General features: G+C 48.5%; 1 protein-coding gene across 1 annotated transcript in view; it reads right to left on the bottom strand.

Moving 5' to 3' along the window:
- The window catches only part of LOC148443085 (protein-arginine deiminase type-2-like), a 58,224-nt gene extending 31,331 nt beyond the window's left edge, over positions 1 to 26,893 (bottom strand). The window contains exons 1-6 of the mRNA XM_088463248.1: positions 26,699 to 26,893; positions 7,387 to 7,570; positions 7,007 to 7,079; positions 2,152 to 2,213; positions 1,857 to 1,974; positions 1,648 to 1,773 (exon numbers count right to left, since the gene is read on the bottom strand). Of these exons, the coding sequence (XP_088319374.1) occupies positions 1,648 to 1,773; positions 1,857 to 1,974; positions 2,152 to 2,213; positions 7,007 to 7,079; positions 7,387 to 7,570; positions 26,699 to 26,796 (661 nt within the window). The 5' untranslated portion in view covers positions 26,797 to 26,893. The remainder of the gene's footprint in view (positions 1 to 1,647; positions 1,774 to 1,856; positions 1,975 to 2,151; positions 2,214 to 7,006; positions 7,080 to 7,386; positions 7,571 to 26,698) is intronic.
- Between the last annotated feature and the right edge of the window lie 516 nt (positions 26,894 to 27,409).

The following is a 27,409-nucleotide window of genomic DNA, read 5'->3' as shown; positions in this document are numbered from 1 at the left end:
GCAGGCCGCTGCTGTAATGGTATCGGGTGTCCGATGCCAATGAATGTTCCGCAGCCTCTCAGGGCGGATCAGGTTGGAGAGTTCGGCATTAGTGTAGAAGCCACTTCAAGGGGCAGATAAATTTGTCATTGTCAGTTTGAGTCTCAGCGTCCCAGAGAGAGGTGAACACGTTGCTAAATGCAGCCATCCTGAAGGTCCCTTCTCAGAACTTACTCAGAGTGCGGTGTGGGACTCATCTGAGGAACAAAGGGGACTTTTATCCACTGTTACTTCTACTGTAACATGGGAGACATGGAGGATAGGGCTTAAAAAGTAGAATTGTAATTATCCTCAATACTGGGACAGATGAATAAAAATGGTAGAAATGGGATATTCTGGGGGCACTACAATTATCTGCGATGCTGGTGATGTGCCATCTGAGTGGCATGGGAACGCTCGTAATGGCGGCATATAGCGACCGCAACATCGCTAATTTTATCTCAATCCAGTAAATTTGGCCATGATGCCCTCCCAAAATGATCAGCGATGTATCCAGCTACATGCAGGATGATTAAATTGCCCCGTATGTGTTACATGTCAGAGCCATGGGCCTCATTCAGCTAGGAACGCAAGTCTGCAATCGAACGCACACGCTCGCTGCAAAAAATATGCAAATGAATGCAATCACAATGCGACCACCGCAAGATACAAAAGACGCCCACCAGCTTATAATGCCGCCCACCTCCTATTACATACATCCTCAAGTCAGCGAAAACATCGGTAACATCGGACCCATACGCACAGTTGTGGTTGAGCTTGACCTGACTTACAAACTGCGAGGCTGTCGACATCTAGACCTCTGGCTGCGTATGACGTTGCAGTGGCTGAATTATGCACGCCCCTGTAACGGCGTTCAAACGCACACGCACGCCTGCATTCCTTCGACCACCGCCCCGTTACCACCCCCAAAACGGCACTTCCTGTCAATCATTTCTCCAAGTCTCTGCCTATGGGTGCATGCGCGAACATCGACCGGGTGCGTGCGTGCGCAGACTTGCGATCCAAGCTGAATGAGTCCCCAATGACATCACTGGTCCCTTTGCATATACTGTATTCGGCAAGTTGCATTATTATATGTGCAGCCATGAATAACACGATAAGGAATATAACAAAATAAGGCACTTTTCGAGAGTCACCTCAAATGAATAAATACATTACGTTGGCAATGAAATTAAACATCTAAATTAAACATCTAGTAAACAACTTTCTAAATATACTGCCGTATGACTAAGGTAGTCACCCCAGGAAGCACTAGAACACTAAAAAGATATGAAAACAGCACATCGGTTGTATATAATATATATCATTGAAAAAACTTTGTGGATATTAAATATATCTTAATTTTAAGCTCACACGGTTCTCTTAATAGACTGTTTATGACCCACAAAGATTTTCGATGATCTATATTATATACAGCCTATGCGCCGTTTTCATATCTTTTTAATGAATAACACAAGGGGGAAAATAGGAATATATATACCCACAGATAACAGCTATGGTTTGGTTACTAGTCACAATCTGGACTCCACGGCTAACTTGACTTTTACAGTAAGTAATAAGGTGGCCGGCACAGTAAAGCTCATCTTACGACAATCGCGCTGAACGTACTTTGGAAATGAAACACCCCCAGGCTCACGGAGTCCGTTGCAGAGATGTAGAGCAGTAGATGATAACCGGTTGGGAGTTTCTCTGGTCCCTGGATCCTGAGGACCATTCTAGACATGTCCAGGAGATCTGTGAATGGACGTAGAGATCATCAGGTCGCCTCTCGCGCACAGATACAATGAACCAGGGTGAGGGGGGGAATGATGGATTACCTGCCTTAGAGAGCATTATACTGTCTCCGCCATCGACCGTGCGGGAGAACAGACTGTCCTTGTCGCAGTTCACCAGCAGGATGGCGCCCTGGCCGTCAGGACCCCAGCTCCAGGAGGCCTAAATGAGAACAGGGTCAGAATACTCATCTAGAACCAAGGAGAACGCGGGCAGCATTGTATTTTAGCAAACTGCACTATTGCAAGGTGGTAATAAAATGAGAAAACAAGCAACATTATACCCCCCCCATCCCACCGCCCCTGTTACTTGGCCTTGCAAAACCCTTCTAGAAATTACCTTATGTGGGTTGTTTTTTTCTACAGATCCATCCCGGTCGGCGTCAACATCCAGGGACATCTCTGTTGTAAAAAATGACAGGGTACAAATCATAGAGATATGGGGACAACAGGCAATGGCATCTGGACACCGGGCAGCAACATAACAAGGTCACACAGGGATGAGGACAACACATTCTAAGCGCAGATAAAACCACTTTCAGTACCAGTACGAATGAATATAAGGCACAACTTAAGTATCAAATCATATACCTGCCAATTACACACACCAGGGGCAGCCATTTTGTGGGCTGAGCCATTACTCAGAAGAATTCTGGAACAAATTACATCGATGAGTCAGAGTCTTCTCATAAGAACTGGCTCCAACAAAATGGCGGCCACATTGGAATCATTGGTTCCTGATGAACAGACAGCCTTATATCCAATATCGGTCCAGTATAGCTGAAGATTTATCGCTTTTTAATATTACATTTTCCTGACTAAAAAAAGTTTCCTTTTTTGTGATTGAGAAGACGGCCTTTATTCAAATAATAATTATTCTGCCAAACAATGGTTGTTTCTTTCTTAGGTGATCGTGGCTTTATAGCACTTACTTGGTTATATATAGGACTATGACAATAGAAGGTAAGTAATGGCCTATGCAATAAGTAAATGTGCTGTGAGTTCAAAGCAAGCATCATAAATAGATTCCTGCCGTGCTTCTCATGTATGTAACAATTGATCCGTGTCCTAACCCGCACATGTTCTGTCCTTCTTAGAAGCAGCGGATCTCGGAGGACATAACTAGTGTCCGGTTCCTAATCACAAACCACACCAGCTGCCTCCCCCATTAGGGGACAGCCAGGGGGAGCTCAAATCAACCTGAGGACTTTGCCCCCCCCCCACAGTGCAACTGCATCACCTTCCCAGTTAGCAAATCAAGTAAAAGTTTTAAATATAGTCTGCAATCTGTAATATGTACTCTTGTACATGTGTCCCTTTACAGAGTGGGTTAATGTCCTCAGGTTATTTGTGGGAAGTAGATGTCTGACTCCTTGCAGGAACGGACGGACGGACGGACGGGCCGGCTCACGCACTAGTGCACATTCTGGTGACATAAGAGAATCCCCTCCCTTGTACAGGGATATTCCTGGGTCCTGCCTGACAGGCCATTTACAGTTTCCTGGAATCGGGAGGTCTCTTCCTCAGCCGTCCGCTCACTGTGACGAGTCCTATAGAATGGGGGGGGGGGGGGGGGGACATAATCCCCCCGCTTACAGCCATTCGGGACTAGTTTTACAATTTATTACTATAGGTTTTCAAATATAAATCACATCCCGGCAGCACTTGTCTTCAGAACAAGCGCTGACAACGGGATCGGTATGATTTACCGCCGGCCATAAATCCCGACAGAGGTGAAGATCCCGACTGCGCTAAAGGCAAGTATAAACTAACCTAACCCCCCCCCCCCATAACCATAACCCGCCCTTAGGGGTACCTAGCCCTAACCTCCCCCCCAAATGCCTAACCCTAACCCACCCCTCTAAGTGCCTAAACCTAACCCCCCTTCCCCGCCACCTAACCCCTAACCCTCTTGTGGGGCTGCCTAATCCTAAATCCGCCACGGGAGCCCCTAACCTAACCCTCCCCCCACGCGGCTGTCCGCGCCTGGCGCCCGGCTTACCTTCGATCGGGATGACGGGCGCCGGGCTCCCGGCGTAGGTAAAATGACAGGCGTCGGGATCTCGACGCCTGCCATTTAACCCTTGCCGGGATTAGACAGTCGGGAAGTCGGCGGTCGGGATTCCGTCCGTCGGCTTCCCCTGACAACAGCTGTTGCTTTGTTGTGTATTCACAGAGGGCGCTGTACGATGTCCCGGGTTTTTATCGGCCTTCCCTCTCTCTTCAGCGCTCCCCCTCTTTCTCTCCTCCCCCCCTCTCCCCCTCTTACTCCGTCTTTCTCCCCCTCCTCTGTTAATTTCTCATACGAGCACTACATGTTATCATACAGCAGGACCTTTATTCTCGCCATTGTTACGGTTGTGCTTTTTGGGACGTCCTCACCTTTTCTCTTCTACAGGGCGATCAGCTCTATGTGGGGCTGATTCAGAGCTGGAGGACAATGTAGCCGCGGCGGCCTCTTTTTACGCAGCGCGACTGCGTCTTTCTGCTGATGCCGCAGAGGGGGAACAGACGGGATTCGTGCAGAGACGAGCACCTGTTGCAACTGATATCCGCTACTTTGTGTAATAAGTCGCTCCATTGGACGCACATCGGTCCCATCATCGGACGTTAGAGCAGCCCGATGGTTGATCAGAATGAACATGCCCGCAGGCGCCAGTGCTACTGCGAATAAAGACGCAGTCGTGAATTGCCCACATCTGGCTAGCGTTACCACCCAGGAACGGGCACAGAAATTGTCTCTCTTTGGGCAGGATGTACTTTGGGCAAAAATGTGGCCAATCCCCCGAAAATGTAGTTTTTGGGGTTTGACCACATTTCTCGTATATACCAAGCTCCGGTGTACGATACATTCTGGAGCTTGGACGTTGGACCCCTAGCTGAGAGGGATCCAATCGCCGGGAGGGATCTGAACCCGGAACGCTCTCTATCGCAAAGGACAGATCTTATCGGGAGAGCTGTCCTTTGCCATTAGAATCACAAACCTAGGTACATACCGGCGTAATTAACGTTGGTATGTCCCCGATAAGTGGCGGAGTGTACAGCATCGCAAATGTGATGCTTAGTACATCCCGCCCTGAGCGTCTAAATTCATTCTGCGTACCCCAGCGGTAACTATCAGGGCGCATGCACAAACAGTAAAACTTCGGCTGCTTCAGGTCCAATATGTGCCCTGGGCATCCCTGTGCGCCTGTTTCCTATGCTGTTATACACATCTGCCTGTGGGTAATGCTGTGATATTGTCATTGGCTGATTATTAGGAGTGTTCTCAGCGTGAGGATGTGATGTGTAAGTATAGGAAGTAGCAGAAGTGTCAGCATACTGTACAAGTGCATTAAGCTGGTGCTCTCTGGAAGCAGACAGCTGGTATCATGTACAATACGGGATTTGCCGAGCGCAGGCATATTTGCTTTTATTAACAATATAACACACACACACACACACACACACACACTTCCAAAGCAAAATACGGAATAAAAGATACAAATCTCCGTTATTGAATATTGTCTGTCACTATTTTCATACACAGTTGAGTCACATTATTATAACCCCCTCCTGCATTTGACACCGGCAGCGCATAGCCCGTGAAGTACGTGACGTGACGTGCGCTGGCTTGGTGGGTATATAAGGTGTGTGATAGGCCGTCTGCACACATATCACTCGTTGCTGTCATGGGTAAAAGGGACGATTTATCCGAGTTACAAAAAGGGATGATTATTGGCTTTCGGGCCAATGGTGGTGGTATTTCTGAAACAGCGCAGTTTGTGAACTGTCCGCGTGCTGCTGTGGTGAAGGTATATCGTGACTGGACAAACGGCACCATTGTGAATAACCGACATGGAAATTGCGGTGCCATTGATGTGAGGGGTAAACGTCGGCTATGAAGGTGAGTGAGGGCCCTACCGACACGCTACAGTGGAGCAGCACACCATCAAAATGAACCTGGGGGCCACCAGACGTGTGTCTAAAATGGTCACTGCACCTGTGCTAACGAAGGTGCATCAGCGGAAAAGGCTCCAATTTTCAAGCCTGTATCGGAATTGGACCTCCGCTGATTGGCGAAGGGGTGTCTCATGTTTTCTGCTTCATCGAACGGATGGACGTTGGCGTGTCAGGCGAGAAACATCGGAGAACAAACAGCCTGCAACCATTGCTGGAAGAACACAAGCTGGTGGTGGCAGCGTTATGGTCTGGGGAATGTTTTCATGGCATTCTCTGGGCCCACTCGTCCATGTGGAAGGCACCCTCAACCGATTTGGTTATGAATCCATCCTTGCAGAGTACGTACAGCCATACATGCTGATTGTCTTCCCTGAGGCGGATGAGATCTTCCAGCAAGACAATGCGACATGTCACATGGCTACAAATGTCCGACAGTGGTTGGACGAGCACGACCCAGACTTCCAAGTACTTCCCTGATCCTCTAATTCCCCGGACTTGAACCCAACTGAGCACCTGTGGGACCACCTCGATCATTGTGTTGGCTTTATGGATACTGCACCACGCACCCTCCAGCAGCTGTGGGATGCACTGCAGTCAGCATGGCTCCAGATACCTGTGCCAACCTACCAGCACCTTATTGAGTCACTCCCAGCCCGTCTAGCTGCTGTCCGTGCCGCACACGGTGGTTACTCTGGCTATTAGCTGGTGATCATAATAATGTGACTCCACTGTGTATGCTGCCTGTGGTCACTTTCACTGTCATTTGTTTCTGAAATTCTGAAAATATTTGGCGTCAATTTAAAAAAAAAAAAAAAAAAAGTAGATTGACACCTTCAGACAACTTTAATTGCCTGGTTTGATTCACATTATCTGTCTTCTTTCTGAGTGTTTCACTAATACTGTTATACCATCCAGGCAGCCTTATTTGTGTCATTTGATGTTAGACTGGACACGCAACTTCCTGGCAGATACAATTTCATCCACTGAACAGAGTGTAGCAGGCCTGTGTCGTATTCAAGGTCAAATTAACAGCTCTAGGTGGTTGGTGGTTGACATAAACAGAGACAGAAACATAAAGCAACACATTATGTAACTACATACACATTAAAGTTGCCTGAAGGTGGGACCTCCTTCAAGGTTTCAGGCAGCCATTTGCATGTCAATTATATGGCTGACTACGCATCTCACCCTGTCCTCCAAATAGCCGCCATGTGGACCTGAGCTCCGCAGCCCAAATGTTCTGGGTAACTTACCGATACCGGTGAGGTAGATGCCGGTTTTGTCTACAGGCGCGTCTGATCCCTTTTTGAAGTATGCGAAGGTTATCTGCAAAAATAAATGTAAATCCAAGTTATCCCGAGCGCTAAATATACGACCACGTAAATGACCCATGCTCTTCTGCCCTGTTGGCGCTCTGCACACTACGATAAGACCAAGCTCGGGTCAGACAAGCCTTGTGCTTAATGAGGACATTTTGGAGGTTTTCTTCTTGGCCAACTTTACTACCCTCCCAGCGTCCTGCAGATCAGTCACCTTTTATTACCATCCATAAACCGCCAACACATTCAGTAACACATCCCTGAGGTTTTATAGATTAATGGGTCCACCAGCTCTTTCTGGTCTTCATGCTCACCTTGGTATCGTTGGTCTCGGCACTTGGTGACGTCATGGTAAGCTCCACCAGGGTCTTGCTAGACAGCGGCCACAACTTCTCTCCGTTAACCACTTTCTGCTTCTCCACTTCACTGTTGAGAACTTCGGCCTCAACATTCGGAGAGTGCTGCATGCTGAACCACTTGCAGTCCATCGGGGACGCTCTGTGTACAGGAGAGAGGAGTAACATCAAAGACTTGGAAAACACTGGATGAAATCTATTATTATTATCATCATCTTTTATTTATACGGCGCCACAAGGGTTCCGCAGCGCCTAAGTACAAAAACAATGTACAGAAACAGTACAGAAACAGTTGAACACATACAGTATAAGACATTGCAGGACAAGTACATGGTATATAAACATTGCTGCAACAGTAGCAGGATGGCAAAAGGCAAGGGTTAGGTGCTGTTATAAGGAGTATAGAGTAGATATAGAATAGATAACAATATAAGTAAAGGAAGGAAAAGCACATGAGGGTAGAGGGCCCTGCTCGTGAGAGCTTACATTCTAAATGGGAAGGGCAGACAGACAGGGGTGACACAGATGGGGTAGACAGTGAGCATTGGACAGAGGGTTAAGATGACAGATGGGTGGACTCCTATTTTACATTATTTTACATTATGTGAGCAAGTAAGATGGAGTAAGATTAAAGATTAAGGGGTCTATTTACTAAGCAGTGTTAGGAGACAGAGTGAAAAGTGACAAGGTGCCAGCCAATCAGCTCCCAACTGTCATCTCACAGGCTGTGTTTGAAAAATGACAGTTGGGAGCTGATTGGCTGGTACCTTATCACTTTTACTCTGTCTCCTAACACTGCTTAGTTAATAGATCCCTTAAGGTGCATACACACGAAATCTACACATTTCTGTGCAAATTAGGTTATTTTTAGGGCACCCAGGCAAGTAAAATCTTTCTTTCTATCTCATCGTTTTTTCTATTGTATGCCGGTCTCTTGAATTTATATATATTCAGATGATTTAGGGCCTGATTCACTACCGATCGCAACTACGAATTCAATAACGATTACGCACGCAGTTCAACTGCGATAGTATGCTAATCAACTGCGCTCGCTATGCTGCCGCAGCACTACATAAGGGCGCCCACTTTACCTTACACACAGGTAATGTTTAGCAAGACTGCAAAACGATCGGTACAATCGAGTACGATCGCACACAACCACAAGGTCAGACCATACTCCAAAATTGCTAACCTCAGCGCACGCTATCAGGCTGCGATGGGCATCACAGTGGCTTATTTATGCACGCCCCGGCAATGGCGTTCAAACGCACTGGCACCCCCCATCACCACCCACAAACGGCACTTCCTGTCACTCACTCTGCGATGGGCCTGCGTATTAGCATCTGCGGTCCTTGCTGAATGAGGCCCTTAGCCCACAAAAGTGACTTGTAAACTCCCAAATAATCTGTTCACTTTTAAACACCGTTCGCTGTGCGGATCGCTATATGCTCGGTAGATACGGTTTAAAGGGGGCAGTTCCCGTTAAGTGCAAATAAGTACATATTAAAGTTATCTCTAACCCATCTACTTGTGAGCTGGAGACTTTAGGAGACGTATCAAGTGAGCGTGAAAAGAGGTCTCATGTATTCATTACAATTCCGGGTACTTGTGTACTTTATGGACTCACTGCAGAGAGAACCCAATGAATGTTTTAAATTGTACTTGTGTTCTTTCCGTACACAAGTACCGAAAGTTGTCCCCACCTAAAGAAGATAGTTGTCCCTTCGCGGGCTCACCGTGCTCCCTCTATGCCCACTTGGATGGTAGGGAATGACGCTGGACACTGGCTGATGACGTCAGGGTCCTCTCCGTGAAGGGGATTTATTACCATGATTGATAATAATAATGAGTGTAGGACACTTGGGTTCTCTCTGCAATGAGTCCGTAAAGTACACAAGTACCCAATTCCGCAAGCCGACTGCAATTTATTTAATTAAATTGCAGCAATATAACGTCTCTCTGCAAGACAATAGACCCCTGGTTGCCGCACGGAGGTGGATAAGTGTATGGGGTCCATTCAATTAGCCACAAGTTTGTGGCGCTAGCAAGTGCGGCCATAAGGGGCCGCAACCAACAATCTGCAAATTAGCCTAGGCCCCCATTTACTAACGAGTTTTATCACCAAAACGAGTGATAAATGTCCATGTGTATGATAAATAGTGCTCCAGCCAATCAGCTTCTAACTGTCATTTTTCTAACAGTTGACAGTTAGAAGCTGATTGGCTGGAGCACTATTTATCATACACATGGACATTTATCACTCGTTTTGGTGATAAAACTCGTTAGTAAATGGGGGCCTCGGAGTGAAATGGGGGCAAAATGAGGTACCAGTGCCGGCGTTTCCACACTGCTGCAACGGCACTTTGCCCCGCTCGTGGCTAACTGAACTGACTCCCAGATGTTGCAACCACAAGATAGCGGAACACTGAATAAAACCGATCAGCGGCTGCAGCAAAAATATATTTTACGTGTAAAGATAAAAGTGAGTTTCGTAGCAGATTCTGGGCCTGATTCAGACCCACTCGCGAGCGGCTGTCCGCTCGCAAGTGGGTCGATGTTATGGACTGAGCATGCGCACGACGGAGGGAGCTCCGTCGTGCGCATGCGCCAGACGCGACGAGCGAAGGAAAATCCTTCGCTCGTTGTGTCTGATCAAAGGGGGCGTGCTGTCGATGTTGATTGACAGCACGCCCCCTTTGGTAGGCGTGCCTCCCGTCAGAAGCCGGCCCACTGACATCACTAGTGATGTCAGTGGGAGTGATTTTGGCTCTGATAGAGCCAAAATCACTCCGGAGCTTGCGGTTGAAAACCTCAACCGCAGGCTCCGGCTCGCAATTTCGATGGTCGCGATGGTCTCGACCATCGCGGCCATCAAAATGCACGCTCGTATAGCCTGTGGGTGGCGACCCACAGCTATACGAGCGTCCAGAAGGACGCTCCATTTTCATGGAGGCCGGCCCTCATTCAGAGCGTGCGCTCTGCTCAGAGCGTACGGCTCTGAATGAGGGCCTCTGTCTATTCCTTAGCTGCCAGGATTTTGCAGAAAGTAATAAGCACAGCTCAGGCCTCGGAGATTCCCAGTAAGTGACTCAGGAGGGACAGATCCTGTTCACACTACTCTCCCGTCCTGCACATACCTGGCATTGCTGCCTCTCATCCCAGCCTAAATATGGAGAGCCCTAATAATGTAATCACATAAATCTGTCAGCCAGCAGCCTTCCCCTCTGACCACACAGACGTCTAATGTCAGAACGCGGCTCCCATGACCACTGTTACAGGGAACAGAGCTGGCACACAGGGCATGACCCGAATGGCAATCCCATACATTAAGGAGATGCAGGATTTGACGGCTGAACACTGAAGTATCAGAAGTCCTTGGCCAAACCCTGCAGGGAATTCCCAAGAGGTGTCACAGAATAAGGTTATTTCCTATCAAATAAGGGGGTAGGGGGCTGATTCAGAGTTAGGAGCAAAAATAAAAAAAAAAGAGAAATTAACTTTGCACAAGGGCAAAAACCTGCCGTACTGCTGGAGGGGCAGATATAAGATGAGAGGGGCATGTCCTAACTCCGATGATCGGGAATCTGCACAGGCGAATGACCCGTTATGCCCATGTGCAGAACGGCTCTGCGATCCCGCACGCAAACTTTGGGCGGCGATGGCCTCAGTTTCCTGAAACGGAGGCATGTCACCGCTGTTGAGGTGCATACACACACACAATGATTTTTTTGAACGATTATTGTTAACGATATCGTTTATCGTTCAATCGTTGAAAAAATCGTTCACTTTCTGAGTGAAAACGATGAACGATTATCGTTCATGCACGTTCACGTTTGTAGTTCAGTCAGACTGACCAACTCAACGATTTTCATTAAGTTAATATGCAAAAATCGTTTGTAGTTCAAAAAAATCGTTCAATAGACTAAAAAATCTGACAGATAATTTGGCAGATAATTGTTCATAAATCGTTGGTAACTAAATCGTTGTGTGTGTATGCAGCTTCAGGGGGGAGGGAAGAGGCCAGAATCTCCGTCGGCTGACGGAGATTTCCTGGCCCCTTACTATACCGGTGGCCGGCTGCGGGACCCCATGGGTCATGCAGCCGGCCGATGGTCCACAGAGTATCTGATGCTGCGTTGGACAACGCAGCTCGGATACGTAATGCATCAGGAAGCGTGAGCAGCAGCCACAGCAGTCTCCTATGCCTGTGCGGGGGAGCGATCACACTGATCGCGTCCCCCCTGGCTTTGCGCCGGGCTGAGGGGGCTCAGAGCGCCCCCCCTCGCTGCAACTCTATTACCGGGGCCCGCAACGGCTCTTGGCGGGCCTGCGTGCATACATCATATCTATAGCCTGCATGCAGCTTCGCAATTGTGATCCTTGCTGAATCAGGCCCTCAAACCTAAATTGCAGTGTCAAAATAAAGATCTCCAGAATTTGTGATCAAACTAACAGCCTCTTACCCATATTTCATGTTTAGGTAAGAGGGTGTTTGACCACTTATAACTGACACTACCTGTAACAGTCCTACATTGCTCAGCCCCCATTTATGGAGACTAATACCCATTTCACACTGCCAGCAATAACCCGGGTTATTTCACGTGAACACGCAGCAACCCAGGCTATTGTGCAGTGTGAGAGAGCCACCCGACATTTCAACCCGGGTAACTAGCAAGGCTGAACACAGGCTCATCCTCGCTCGCGGTGCAGTGAGAACGGGTAATCCGAGTCGACGCGACCCAGGACCCGATCACCAAGCGCCGTCTCAGCACATGATAGCAGTGACGTCATCGGCCTGGCAATAAGCCAGGTCGGGCCGCCAGTCTGAAAGGGGTCACACCCGGGATGGACCAGTGTACAAAAGGGTGTGACCTGGGATAGCGGTGTGAGAGGGGTATTAGTGACTAGTTTTACATAGCAGAAGGGTCACAATTAACTTTTGATCTATAAAGTTCCCCTCTCAGCGCCGGAGATACTCGCCTGTTTACAATTACATGCAGAGGCAGCCAGTAATTACCATATAAATGTAATGTACCCTGGGATTGTCCATGTGCTATGTTACTTGCTTTATTTACTTTGCTTCAAATTCAGAATCAAGCTCAGTGCTGGGCGAATAAAACATCAGAGTCAAAAGTATATTTTTGTCACAGCAGTAACCTAGCTCCTGAGGTGTGCCAAGACATGGTGTTACAGTATATGTGCCCAATACCTAGCTCCTGAGGGGTGCCAAGACATGGCGTTACTGTATATATGTGCCCAGTACCTACCTCCTGAGGTGTGCCAAGACATGGTGTTACAGTATATGTGCCCAGTACCTACCTCCTGAGGTGTGCCAAGGCATGGCGTTACAGTATATGTGCCCAATACCTACCTCCTGAGGGGTGCCAAGGCATGGCGTTACAGTATATGTGCCCAGTACCAACCTCCTGAGGTGTGCCAAGACATGGTGTTACAGTATATGTGCCCAGTACCTACCTCCTGAGGTGTGCCAAGGCATGGCGTTACAGTATATGTGCCCAATACCAACCTCCTGAGGGGTGCCAAGACATGGTGTTACAGTATATGTGCCCAATACCTAGCTCCTGAGGGGTGCCAAGACATGGCGTTACTGTATATGTGCCCAGTACCTACCTCCTGAGGTGTGCCAAGACATGGTGTTACAGTATATGTGCCCAGTACCTACCTCCTGAGGTGTGCTAAGACATGGCATTACAGTATATGTGCCCAATACCAACCTCCTGAGGTGTGCCAAGACATGGTGTTACAGTATATGTGCCCAGTACCTACCTCCTGAGGGGTGCCAAGACATGGTGCTACTGTATATGTGCCCAGTACCTACCTCCTGAGGTGTGCCAAGATAGGACGTTGTATAAGCTCAGTACCCAGGGTGGGGCCAATGATATGACAGCAGCTCCTCCTGCACTTTTTGAACTTTACAAGATATCCTCTGGGTTAGAAAAACGCCAGTATGTCGGGACGGTTATGTGGGCATGCCCTAGTGACCCTCTGCAATTTCGTAGACAGCTGTAGAGGCCCCAGTGTCTTAGGTGAGATGAATACTCTGAGACAACATAGGGTTGCTCAGATATTCGATGTGCGACTGATGTTGCAGACGTTTCGTCTTTTGTACGCAAGCGGCGGATGGGAGACGCTGCTGAATATATGGCGCCTTATAAGTAAACAACGCCGACGATAAGGATACTGAGGGTATTCTCGGGACCCGGATCCCCCACTCACAGGCTAATCTTAGTCTCAGACTGTGACCTGTCTGTGGCACAAGCAGATGACACCGGGGCCCACAGTCCCTGCTGGTAAATGGTGTTTTCTAATTAGGGATCCTAGCCACTAAAGTTGCATACACACACACACAACGATTTTATGAACGATTTTCTGTCAGATTTTTTAAAGTGTAATGAACGATTGTTTTGAACTACAAACGATTTTTGCATATTCCCTTACTGAAAATTGTTGAGTTGACAAGTCTGATTGAACTACAAACATGAACGCGCATGAACGATAATCGTTCATAGTTTGAAAAAATCATTCACTTTCTGAGTCAAACGATTATCGTTAAACGATATCGTATAACGATAATCATTCAAAAAATCGTTGTGTGTGTATGCAGCTTAAGCCAACTCTTCCAACCTGATTACAGGGCCCGATTCAGAGCCGCTCGTAAGCGGCCGCTCGTTCGCTCCGAGCGATGTTCGCACATCTGCGCAACCAGTCAGTGCGGCCAAAAATCGTGTGCTCGCAAAATAACGAATGCCTGCTAATTTGAGTGACAGGATGAGGCGTTTGTGGGTGGTAACAGGGGAAGGTGCTTGAAAACGGGGAGTGGAGATCCGAACGCAGGCGTGCCAAAAGGTCAAAACGGGCGTTTTAAGGGTGTGCATAATTAACAAAGCAGCGTCAACGACCACGTCAGTTGGGTGTCTTTTAGACAGAACTGCTCGCATGATTGCGGTAGGAAAATGCAACCACAAGAATAGCGAGCAGTTCATTCGCCTTTAGATGTACTCGATTAATCTAATAAATAGCGGAGATGACGTATGATGCGAGCGGCCAGGGAGCGTTTTTTACAAAAAAACGTCCGCATGTTTTGTTCGCTCGTTCAGACATAGAGGCGTCAACAGACCGCAAAGAGCGAACGGTCAATTTAAATAGCCAGCCCCTTTTTCTGGACGAGCGAGCGCAAATAGCGTCCGGCTCTGAATCAGGCCCACAGACCTTACCAGGCCCGGATTTCCCACAAGGCAACCTAGGCGCTCGCCTAGGGCCCCACGAGTCCCAAGGGGCCCGTGGATGGGCCCCTTTTGACTCGCGGGGCCCTAGACGGGCCCCTTTTCCCCAAGAAATCTGGCCGGTCAAAATGCTCCTAGAGGAGCACTGTACAAGTACCGCGTGGCATCATGATGTCACGAGGACACACTTATAGAGTTCTGCTGCGGCACCACTGTCTGCATTGTCACAGAGTGACTGTGCATAAGAGGGAGGAGGAGGGTCACCAGCTCCAGCCCACCCCCAGCACAGCAGCCTCTGCCACTGACTGCCAGGCTTGCAGCTTGCCACCAGCAGCACGCATCGGTGGCACCCAGCAAGGAGCAGAGGGACAGGCCAAGGCAGAGTCTGGCTGAGTGAGACAGTGACCGAGGATCCAGATCTCAGGGAATCACAGCAGCCAGGCAGGTAGGGTCAAGTACTGTGCTATTCTCAACTACTCTAATATAGATTGAATTATGTAGGATTTATTTTTTATGGTAGATGGGGTCTGGGAAGTGGACAGCCCTGCCTTATATTACAAGCATATAGTAATATACATTATGACGACCATGATATTATTGGTACATCAATCCAGGATGATGGTATTTTCATGTTAGGTACTTGTAATATACTATACTATACTATAAAGCAGTCCTGTCCACTCCCCACCTACCATTACAAAAATAAATCCTATAGTGTACTTTAAAAAAAACGCGGGGGGGGAGGGGTGTAATGAAGATGACTTATCCCCATCATTGTACTCAGCTGAGCACAGTCACACACAATACTGGCCATGGCCACACCACAACCCCCACTGCAGATGCCACCTCGCAGCTACCTTCTAATCCTTAGCACTCCTCAGGCTTATGTGATGTATTTAATGGATAACGAGGAGTAAAACCTTAGGGTATTAGGTTTAGTTTGGGTTTTGGCATTAGGGATAAGGTATTAGGGTTGATGTATCAGTTTGGGTTAGGGTATTAGGGTCAGATTAGATGTTTGAGTTGGGGTATTAGGGATGGTGTAGGGTTTAGCGGTTAGGGTATTAGGGTTAGAGGTTATGGTTAGGGTCAGGTTTGAGCTTAGGGTTGAGTTAGGGTCAGGATTAGTGTAGGGATGCTTTGCATGAATCAGGAAAGCAAATAAAGTGCTATGGATTGTTTGAGGGAGGGGGGCCCCAAACTGGTATCTTGCCTAGGGCCCCATGAGGTCTAAATCCAGCTCTGGACCTTACTACACAGCAAATGGAAACCATAAGACGGGTTATGAGGCAGCAGAAGAGGAAATAGATTACATAGTCCCATATATGTATAAAAGGTTAAGGACCTCATTCAGAGTCTCTCGTTAAGGCACGCTCGGTCGCTGGGAGCGATAATCGCACATCTGTGCATGCGTATAATTCGCAGTGCGCGTGCACAAGTCATTCGTTGAGATCTGATCTTGTGGGTGGTAACAGGGGAAGGTGCTTGTGAACGGGGGTGTGGATGTGCGAACGCAGGCGTGTCTGACCGTCAGAGCGGCATTTAATGGGTGTGCATAATTGGCAAAGTAGCGTCTTCGCACACGTGACGGTTGTTTTTTAGCCTGAACTGCTCGCAGTGCTTGGGGTAGCTTAGGTCAACCCCAAGCGCTGCGAGCAGCTCCGATGGCCCTCGATGTTCACGATTAATCAGACTCTTCCCGGAGATGACGTGTGCTGCGAGTGACAGGTGGGAGGTTTTATAGTCCAGCATACGCTAACTGCCATCGCTCACTAAGACATAGAGGGCGTCCTTACAGCGCAAAGAGCGATCGTTTGATTTGCATAAACGGCCCCTTTTTGCAAGCGACCGATCGCATCTTGCGAGATACTCTGAATGAGGGCCTAAGTACTATTGAGCTAAATAATATACATGAAATGACGCACTATGTAGGTCCCCCCCCATGCTCTCTGTCTCTCCTCTGCAGCAGACTGCCATGCTATAGGGAGAATGAAACGTTTCTCTAACTGAATAGACAGTGGCCCTGATTCAGAGCCGGACGCTCTGACAGAGCGCTCGCTCTGAATCAGGGACGGCCTTCTTGTTTTTTAGAGCGGCCTCCGGGCCGCTGGAATAGCTGTGGGAGAGCGAGCGGCCAGGAAGATGGTCGCGATGGTCAAGACCATCGCGACCATCGGGCTTGCGACGAGACCCTTGTGGTAGGGTCTCGTTGCCGCAAACCCCAGAGAGATTTCGGCTCTCACAGAGCCGAAATCTCTCCCACTGACATCACTCGTGATGTCAGTGTGGCCGCCCCCAAACGGAGGCGTTCACATAGGAACGCCTCCGTTTGGGCAGCCACTCCCCCGGCCCACCCACCAAAGGGGGCGTGCTGTCACTCAACATCGACAGCACGCCCCCTTTGGTACGAGACCCGAAGCGATGGTTTGCCCGTCGCTATCCGGGTCTCGTGCATGCGCACGACGGAGCCAGCTCCGTCGTGCGCATGCGCACTGGGCCACCATCGACCCGCATGCGAGCGCATAGCGCTCGCGAGCGGGTCTGAATCAGGCCCAGAGTTAGAATGATAGCTTTGTAGACTTGCTTTCCAGAAACTCGCTGTGCAGATTGGTGGATTCACAACCAGGGCGGGGCCAATGATATCACAGCAACTCATCCTGCACTTTTTGAACTTTATGAGACATCCTAAGTCCAGTGACACTGTCCTAAAGATGTAGGAGAATTATTGTCTACTCGCCGAATGTCAGGGAGTACTGCAGGACTCCTGAGAGATTAGGCCGCCCTCCTGGATCTTGCCTCCTTTCCAGCGGACGCTGCGTTACACCATCTTGAGATGCCCCTTTCTACTTTCCATCAAGGATCCAAAAGTAGTCAGGCATTAGCCCCAGCCATTATGTTTCCTCAGAGGTGCAGCAGGATGTCAACGGGAGGGTGTGTGACCCATCAATCTCCGCACCGGCCACAAGAACTATCTCCGATAAACTGCAGCAGCAGAAACAGAGAGCGGGTCACTCTGAGGGGTCCGGGGCACTTAGCTGTGAGCCTTACAAATCCCTACAAGGTTATTCAAATCTATCCTTTAGCGCTCACATGTCTCCTAATATGCCCCTCTCAGGTGCTGATAGGCATCGCTCCACGGAGATTACAGGCTCACAGCTGCAGGGTCAGACATCGGAGAGGCGGCTTCAGCCCGGGCTCAGTTATACAGGGGGGGGGGGGGGGGGACATTAACCCTATTCAGCCTGGGCTGTTATACAGGGAGGACATTAACCCCATTCAGCCCGGGCTCAGTTATAGGGGGGGGTCATTAACCCCATTCATCCCAGGCTCAGTTATACAGGGAGGACATTAACCCCATTCAGCCCGGGCTCAGTTATACAGGGAGGACATTAACCCCATTCAGCCCGGGCTCAGTTATACAGGGGGGGTCATTAACCCCATTCATCCCAGGCTCAGATATAGAGTGGGGACATTAACCCTATTCAGCCTGGGCTCAGTTATACAGGGGGGACATTAACCCCATTCAGCCCGGGCTCAGTTATACAGGGGGGACATTAACTCCATTCAGCCCTGGCTCAGTTATACAGGGGGGACATTAACCCCATTCAGCCCGGGCTGTTATAAAGGGGGGGTCATTAACCCCATTCATCCCAGGCTCAGTTATACAGGGAGGACATTAACCCCATTCAGCCCGGGCTCAGTTATAGAGGGGGGGGGGGGTCATTAACCCCATTCATACCAGGCTCAGTTATAGAGGGGGGACATTAACCCCATTCAGCCCGGGCTCAGTTATACAGGGCGGATATTAACCCCATTCATCCAGTCTCAGTTATACAGGGGGGACATTAACCCCATTCATCCCAGTCTCAGTTATACAGGGGGGACATTAACCCCATTCATCCCAGTCTCAGTTATACAGGGGGGACATTAACCCTATTCATCCCGGGCTCAGTTATACAGGGGGGATATTAACCCCATTCAGCCCGGGCTCAGTTATACAGAGGGGATATTAACCCCATTCAGCCCGGGCTCAGTTATACAGAGGGGACATTAACCCTATTCATCCTGGGCTCAGTTATACAGGAGGGTATATTAACCCCATTCAGCCCAGTCTCAGTTATACAGGGGGGGCATTAACCCCATTCAGCCCGGGCTCAGTTATACAGGGGGGACATTAACCCCATTCTATAGACCCTGCTATGATTTCAGATAATAAGATTACCATTTGAAACAATTTTATGGATAAGATAAAAGATCCCAATTTCTTATCATTAAATAAAAGTCTTATTGGTTTAGACAAATAGAAAATAGTAGATGCACAAAATATTACAGAAAAACAGAGGGGTATAGATACAATAGGTCAGTTTTATAGTAAATTGGACCCACACACATCCATAGTCACCAGTCATGTAAGGAGAATAATGGTCTAGACCAGTGTTTCTCAAACCCAGTCCTCATGGAACCTAAACAGTACATGTGCGCGTACGGAGTGTCACAAAGTCTCCTCCGATGTGGCCGTGATGTACAGTAACAGGCAGGGACAGTGGTTCGCGCAAACTCTGGCACTGCAAGTTACTTATAATACATAACCGGGATACTTTACTTTCACATTAAAAAGTTCATCAGGGACTGAAAAAAAAAAATCACAGCACTTCCGCAATTTTTAATACATAGGCCCCATAGTCACAAAATATACAATGAGAGATTTCCAACTTTATGTTAATAAATTCTTCTTTCATGTTTTTCATTAGTGAACATAAACTACTGCTACAGCCCCATCCCCAAATGTTATTCCTCAGGAAACCACATGACACGAAGCACAGGACACCGCTCCGAGGACAAAGTTGGATGGCTACGTTAGTTAGACTGGGCTGATGGCTACTGCAGAACCTCCACATGTCACAAATGTTTATTTACACACAGCGAAAACTGGGCATTGATTGTTCATTGCACAAGTGTCCTTCAAAGTGTCTCCCCTGCTGGTCAGTTCTCCCATAAAATGGGGGATCCCCTTTCTGTGCAGGGTTCTGGATCTCCGTCAGTGAAAACCTCACATCTAAAGTCCAAGGTACTGACAGATTGTGAACCCCCACCCACTATTAATGTACTGTTAATCAGCCTCATTCATGTCCTAACTGAGCCACAAGAAAGACGGAGGGTATATCGGGTCGCTCCGTATTACACGCGTCCTACCTGTATAGAAATGTTCTTAGTACCCAGTTTGGGGCCAGCCTAGAAATGTCTGCAAAAGTTTAAAAGATGCAAAATGCGCCCGGTACAATGTAACGTATGGGGTAAATGAACGCTGTGTGCTCACCTGTAAATTAGGTAACTCCGCCCTGCAGCCCCTTCCCCACCCACCCAGCTCCTTTGAATAATCCTAAATTGCAAAATCAAATCAAATTTGTCCACTGTGCAGAACTAGGTGCATTTCCTAACGACCATCCCAGATCCTCCTAATTATAGTCTTCATTCTAGCACCCTGCATCAATCACACCCTGTGCAGTTCATCTATCCTGCCTGGGGTGTCACTCTCTACTCTGGTGCTTCTAGCTGATACAAAATGCTGAGATTCTGCAATTTGTGTTCTAGAAGCACCAGACAAGAGTGTGACGTGTTTTAACAGGTGCAGGGTGCTAGAATGAACACTATACAAGTACAACCTTTAACGCCCACAGAGGCGGCCATCTTGTACCACTAACCACGTACTTACCTGTAAAATTAGTGCTATTCAGACAGGCAGGCGCTCCCCTCACAAAACTTTAGTGCTGCACTATGGGGAATGACTTCATTATGCTTCAACCTGAACAGAATAAATGGAGCAAAATGCCCAAATCTGCTGTGATCCATCGCACCCAATTAGATATGTCTGTGATATGTCTAGATTTAAAAACCTCAAAAGCAGTGTAAGTTTTCTGGATCTCCTCATATGGGCACAGGCAAATATCAGTGGTTGGATTATTTCACCTGTGTTTCATGGAGGACAATATTAGTTTTATTATCAATATGGCGCCACAAGGTGAACGCAGCGACGTGCAATGATTACATAACACAATTATAGGCCTACATCAATGTGTGGCACAACAAACATCAACTTATTACCAAAGGCACAATATCTAGAAAACATGAACTGTTCCCGAGGTCTGCGCAGGATTGTAAGTTACTGATCAGTTGTCTAGGTAACAGCAGAATTGCGCAAAGATACGTTAGGGGATGGTCACGTAAAAGTTATCCATCAAACCGATAAATTGGAGACCACAGCCTACATAAAAAAATGGGGACTGCGGTATCCTGCATTACTTAAGTCAGTGTATCCCAACTCCAGTTCACAGGGGCCCCTAACAGTGCATGTTTTACAGATCTCCTAAGTATCACAAGTGAAATAATTAGCAACACCTGTGGGTCTTTTAAAATGTGTCAGCCAGTAATGAATACACCTGGGCACCAACTAGGAGATCTGGAAAACATGTACTGTTTAGGGTCCCTGAGGACTGGAATTAGGAAACACTGTCTATACCCCTGCTACACCGGAGCTAAAACCCGGGTTATTGCAGGGTTAACCCGGGCAGCTCCTTGGTGTATAAGGGGTGAGGGTTGGATCGCCAAGTCGAGTGACCCGGCAATCCAACCCAGGTAAATAGCAGGGTTTAACACGGGCATAGCCCGTGAAACCCTGCTGTGAGAACAGCGCACTCCGGGTCACGATGACCTGGAGTGTGCTGCAAGCCGGCCGATTGGTCCGGCTTCAGTGGCGCTTTGAGATGACGTCATCTCCAAGCGACCACTTTCACTCAGGAAAAGCCGGGGCTATGCAGACCTGACTCCGGTGTGAGCGGCGCCGACTCGGGAATATCCCGAGTCACGCGCCGGCTAAATTCCGGGTCTGATCCGCATAGGAACTCTGTTCCAACTCCGGGTCAGACCCGGAATTTTGGTGGAAAAGGGGTATTACATACATAACTCTTGTGTGATGTCTGCATTATTTTCAGGGGAGAATTATTATAGCTGCTGGTTCTTATTATCCTGCAATCTCCTTTAATAGACTGACGTATTCAATGTAATAATAATATATGTATAATGCAGAAACACCTGTCTCATCCATTACCTAGCTCAGCACAGGCGTCTGCAATCATTACTTAGGTGGGAAGTCCAGGAGCAGAGCTACTTGTACCGGGTGGAAGGGATCATGTTGGAGGGTAGGTGCATGTTTGTTTGTTAATTGTAACAAAAGGGGCCCATACACTAGGCGACAGATTGCACAATCCTGCGATCGGTAACGCAGCATCGCGACAATCCGTCGCTAGTGTGTGGGGGCCATAACTATTCTCAGAACCTGGCTCTAAATGGGACAAGGATGAGATTAACAAACTTTTGATTAGAGTCACATGACTTTTACTGGAACAAAGAGAAGCATATAAACAACACACCAGAGCCAACTGCAATGCAGCATGGGTAATTTATGTGTTCAGGTCTGTAAGGTGATAGCCTAACGTTACTGCTGCGACACCAGAACCCAGTACGCTGCCCCCATCAGCTCTGGACGCATGTTTATTGTGTTTTTTTTATATCATATTATATAGTGTATATATATATATATATATATATATATATATATACACACAGATCTCATTATACAGAGCAGTTTTGCAGCTGCCAGGAAGGATCTGTGGTTGCACAACACAGTGACTGTCAGAGAGAACTACTGGTTACGTTGCTTCACTCTCTACGTTTAACCCTTATTTCCCTGCAACTTATACCCCTTTCAGACATACGACCCAGGATATTTCCTGCTCAGACCCGGAAATTTTTCCTGTGCAAATTCCCAGGTATTTGGTTGAGACCCCCATTTCACACTACAGTGTCTACCCGAAAAATTCCCAGGTAGACCCCTTTCAGACATTACCCGGGTTTTTTAGTTTTTAATATTACCTGCCTCTCCTCTGCCCTTCCTAGCCTATCCCCTAACCGGCTGCCGCTGATGATGTCATCATCACGCAGCAGGCAGCCGACCAATCACTGCAGGCATTTTATTTTATTATTATTCATTTATTTAAATGTGCCCTGGTGGTGCAGCGGGAGTGCGGGCGGACCACTGTGGCAGAGACCCGCCGGCGCTCTGCGCTGCCAAATCAATGTAAAAGCTGCTTGGTGCATCCCGAAAGTAGTAAATTCCCAGGTAGCACCATTCAGACATGAGCAGGGTAATTTCCTGGTCGATTGAAGGGTCGGCTACCCGGGAACGTGTTCCCGGGTAGGTACGTTTCAGACATACGCGGCAACCCGGGAATTTGGCTGAGGCAGGCCAAATTCCCGGGATTCTCGGCATGTCTGAAAGGGGTATTACTGATGGGCTGGTATTAAACTGGGTATATAGACCTGTAACATTGTGTTGGTCTCAAAACTAGGAAAATCTGCCAACAGACCACAGCCATAAAAAATTCTCTACACCAAGGGTATTCAACATGCGGCCCTCCAGCTGCTGTGGAACTACACATACCAGCATGCCCTGCCACAGTTTTAGCATGCCCCAATAGAAAAACTGTGGAAGCGCAGGCTGGGACGTGTAGTTCCACAGCAGCTAGTGGCCCGCATGTTGAATACTCCGTCTCTACGCTGATTGCCTGCAGTGATTTCAGCGCTAATGTCCAGTTTTACACCTTGACAAAACCTCACTTCACTGACAGATGTAATATTGGATTGGCTGGGTGCTGGGGGGCGTCCTGTCTTAATTCTAAAAAATAAAGCTGCGCAGCATTTGCGGGGTACGTGCTAATGCCGCGGTGTATTCCTTGAATGCAAACGAATATCTTTAGATTTGCACCCTAAGCTTTGCACCCTTAACGATGTGTACCCAGCACGATGTCGTTGGCGGCAGGACCCGGCGGGGGTGCCGGCATCGGCAAGTGCATACACACTTGCTGGTGCCGGCAACGACGGAATGACGGTGGGGGCCGTGCTAATTTCGGCAGCATGGCCCTGGCTGACTATATCGCCCTGACAATGCGCGGGAGAACAGATCGTCAGCGACATAGCCGGTACACTCTGGCCAATGTGTACGATATGTCGTCCGATCCGTCGGACCGGACAACATATCGTCTAGACTCTAGTGCGTACCCGGCGTTAGATTTATTTGTTCTTAACCCTAAATTGTGCCCATTAAATTTTTAGAACACAGCAAACTGGAAAAAGCTTCATGGCCTCAGGGTATATGACAAACAACTGCCCCGTTTTACTGTCACAATACCAGGCTGTTGTACCGCAGCACGGGTAGCGCCACGCCAGTGACTATTCGCCAAGATGATTGTGCTCAAGCACAGTTATATCAGGCTCATTATTCACCATAAACTTTGAAGGTGGATAAAAATCTGCAGCGTCACGTTTCACATAACATGGGCGGTTATGTACTATGGGCAGATACATTACTGTCAGCCACGACAACCAATAAATACATTCAGGCTGAACTCACTGACTGGGGAAAGATAAAAATAATTCACTGATGTATAGTAACGCGAGCGCTCTCAGAAAGTCCGTGTGCGCCAGCCAGTCCCTCCCATTACTGTGTTGTAGCTCAGGGCCTGATTCAGCAAGCAATGCAATGCTGCGTTCACACGCACTCGACCGCTGCGTGTATATGCTAATCACTGCATACGCACGGCAATCGCAGCACAAGATATAAGCACCCACCAAAACACAATGCCGCCCACCTCTCTCTACGTACAGCCTGAGTAGTCCGCAAGACAGCGGAAACATCGGTAACATCGCAAACCATCGGACCCATACGCAGGATAGTGGTTGACCTGACCCTTCCGCAGACTTTGCAACATCTCCTGCACGAGGTGACAGCTCAGGCTGCGTAGGGTCTCGCAATGCCTAATTTATGCACGCCTCTGAAACGCACTGACACGCCTGCGCTCGCACGACCACACCCAGTCACCCCCCACAAACGGTACTTCCTGTCAGTCACTGGCTATTAGGTCTGCGTGCTGTCTGCGATCGCATTCCCCTTCGCAGCACCTACTTCGCGCACGCACACTGCATCTCATACGCAAGTTGCAAACATCTGCCGCCTGCGTGCGAACGCAGCATTGCATTGCTTGCTGAATCAGGCCCTCGGTCTCAGAGCATTTACTAGGCTTTACGGACAGGTTATAGGGCATGCTTGATTATAACGCCCATGAGCGCAATCCCTAGGCGTCTGTTCCTGGGGTATGGATAGGCGATACTCTGCAACACATATCTATAGATGGACCAGGGCAATGCTCTGCAGATCTCTAGTAATATTTCACATATGGGATAAAGAACACCTTACTGTAAATAATATGGAGATTAGAAGTCCCTGAGCAGTTCTGTGGCCACATACAAGCTTTAGGCTGACGTTCAAGTTGACGCCTAGGAGTACATTTACTAAAGTGAGAGTTTTTACAAGTGAGTTTTAGAAGAGATGTTGCCCATAGCAACCAATCAGATTCTGCTTTACATTTAACTAGCACCTTCTAGAAGATAATAGCTAGAATCTGATTGGTTGCTATGGGCAACATCTCTTCTAAAACTCACTTCTAAAAACTCTCACTTTAGTAAATTTACCCCCTAATATCTTTAATAGTCGGCAATCAGAGGTGCGTTATTCTCTATAACAAACTAGTTTTCCTAATGATAAACGTAAGAGCTCACTCATTACACATATTTACACTTTGCACACACAGAAACACTTGTGCATCATAAACCAGTAATCTGTAAATTCAGTGAAAGTGGGAACGCTGCAAAACAGGAAAGATGAGGGGTCTGGACCCTGCAAAGTTATATGGTCAATAAAAGTAGTCCCTTTATGGCGAATTGTGTACACCCTCTGCCAATCACAGACGTGTAATCCGAAACAGGGAATAGTAGTAACCTGCCTTTAGGTATAGCCTAATGCCAAGACCTTGAGAGCACCTAAGTGGGACATGGGCAAGGGGGGGGTGACACATAGATAAGGGATAGCTGCTAGTAACAGGTGGAGGTGGTACCACCTGAGGGGTTACAGACTGATATGCAAGATCTACGGTCAGGGGCGGATAACAGACGTGCTATAGATCAGTGTTTCTCAGACCCAGGCCTCAGGACCCCCAACAGATCAGGTTTTCCCGGGCTCCGAGCAGCTGCAATGGGGTATTCATCATAACCTGACACATTGTAAGATGCGGCACATTCATGCCTTAAGCTGGGTACACACTATACGGTATATTATACGATAAATCATTCCAATGTGGATCGCAACGATATATCGCACACATCATATAGTGTGTGCGCCCAACTGCGCGTTCACGGCGGTCATTGATCGCATCGTCCCATCTGCAGTGCTGCACAGCAGATGGGGCGATGCAATGAACGACGCCATGCAGCATGTAACGACACATCGCACCATGATACACCGGATCATGCAGCATGTGACGACACATCGCACCGTCGTACACCAGATCAGGCATGTGACGACACATCGCACCGTCGTACACCGGATCACGCAGCGTGAATGGCGCGCAATTTATCCTTACATCGTATCGTTCGGTCGACTGAGTCACACAACATATATTGTGTACCCAGCTTTACGGACACATCCTAAAGATCCCCAAGGGAGGTCTGGAAAACATGCACTGCTAGGGGTCCTGAGGACTGATTTAGAGAAACACTGATACGGGGTCACACTGAGATTAGGGCGACGTCTCATAAGGAAGAGCAGCCAAGATTTAAAAATAGGTCCCGGGTCATTTGGGAAGCGGAACCTGGAGCATACGGCACCGAAAGCTCAATGGACCTTGTAGCACTACAACTCCCATCATGTCCTGCTGACTAACCCTGCCCAGATGATAGGCTGCATATTGGAGACTTCTGCAATAAATGACTAATAATTAGCAGACAGGCATCTAACATACATACATACAGGTTATTGTACCATACAGGAAAGTAGGGACAATACTCTCTGGGACAGTCTGTAAATCCCCTGACAAGCCTGGAAATGAGGGGGGGGGGGTTAGTGTATTGGGGCTCACCCATTGACGTCTATGGTCAGGCTGGTGCCCAGCACACACACAGCCTGCAGCCTCTGCCCGTGTACCAGGCGCAGTGTCCGGCTCTGCCCATGCTGCATCCTGCCCGCTCTGCACCTGCTGCAGGTGACTCTGCGCTGCTGGAGACTAGTCACACACTGAGAGCAGCCGGCCCCGCCCCCCGGCACGTCAATCACAGCGGGAGGGGCGGAGCCAGGAGTGATGTGGGCGAGAGGGACCTCCCCCCTGCTGCAGGTGATTCTGCGCTGCTGAAGACTAGTCACACACAGAGAGCAGCCTGCCCCGCCCCCCGGCACGTCAATCACAGCGGGGGGAGGCGGAGCCAGGAGTGATGTGATGTGCACCCTAATCCCTGGGAGAGGGGCTAAGTATAGAAACTCCCAGTAAGGAGATGGCTGGATGGAGGGGGGATGCTGCTGGGACTGGTGAGGTGGGCTTGCTGGGGAGGGGGCTGCACCTGCTAATTGACAATAACACCATGCATCATCTTCCATTGCACAGAATAGCTGCTGCAGACAGAGCCTAATGATTAATCATATCATTATCCCTTCCTTGCAGAGTAAGACTGATTCTGGCTTCTGGATGACAGCCCCCAGGTCACAGGATTGCATGCTCCCCCCCCCCCCCCCCAGATGTGCAGGGCTCTATGTGTGGTAAGTGTATATACAGTATAGGGAGAGAGATGCTGATTCA

Source organism: Taudactylus pleione, unplaced genomic scaffold (genome assembly GCF_031769625.1).
Source record: "Taudactylus pleione unplaced genomic scaffold, aTauple2 ptg001334l, whole genome shotgun sequence".
Classification (NCBI taxonomy): domain Eukaryota; kingdom Metazoa; phylum Chordata; class Amphibia; order Anura; family Myobatrachidae; genus Taudactylus; species Taudactylus pleione.
The sequence above is the reverse complement of the archived record's forward strand: the minus strand, read 5'-3'. Positions and strand labels throughout refer to the sequence as shown.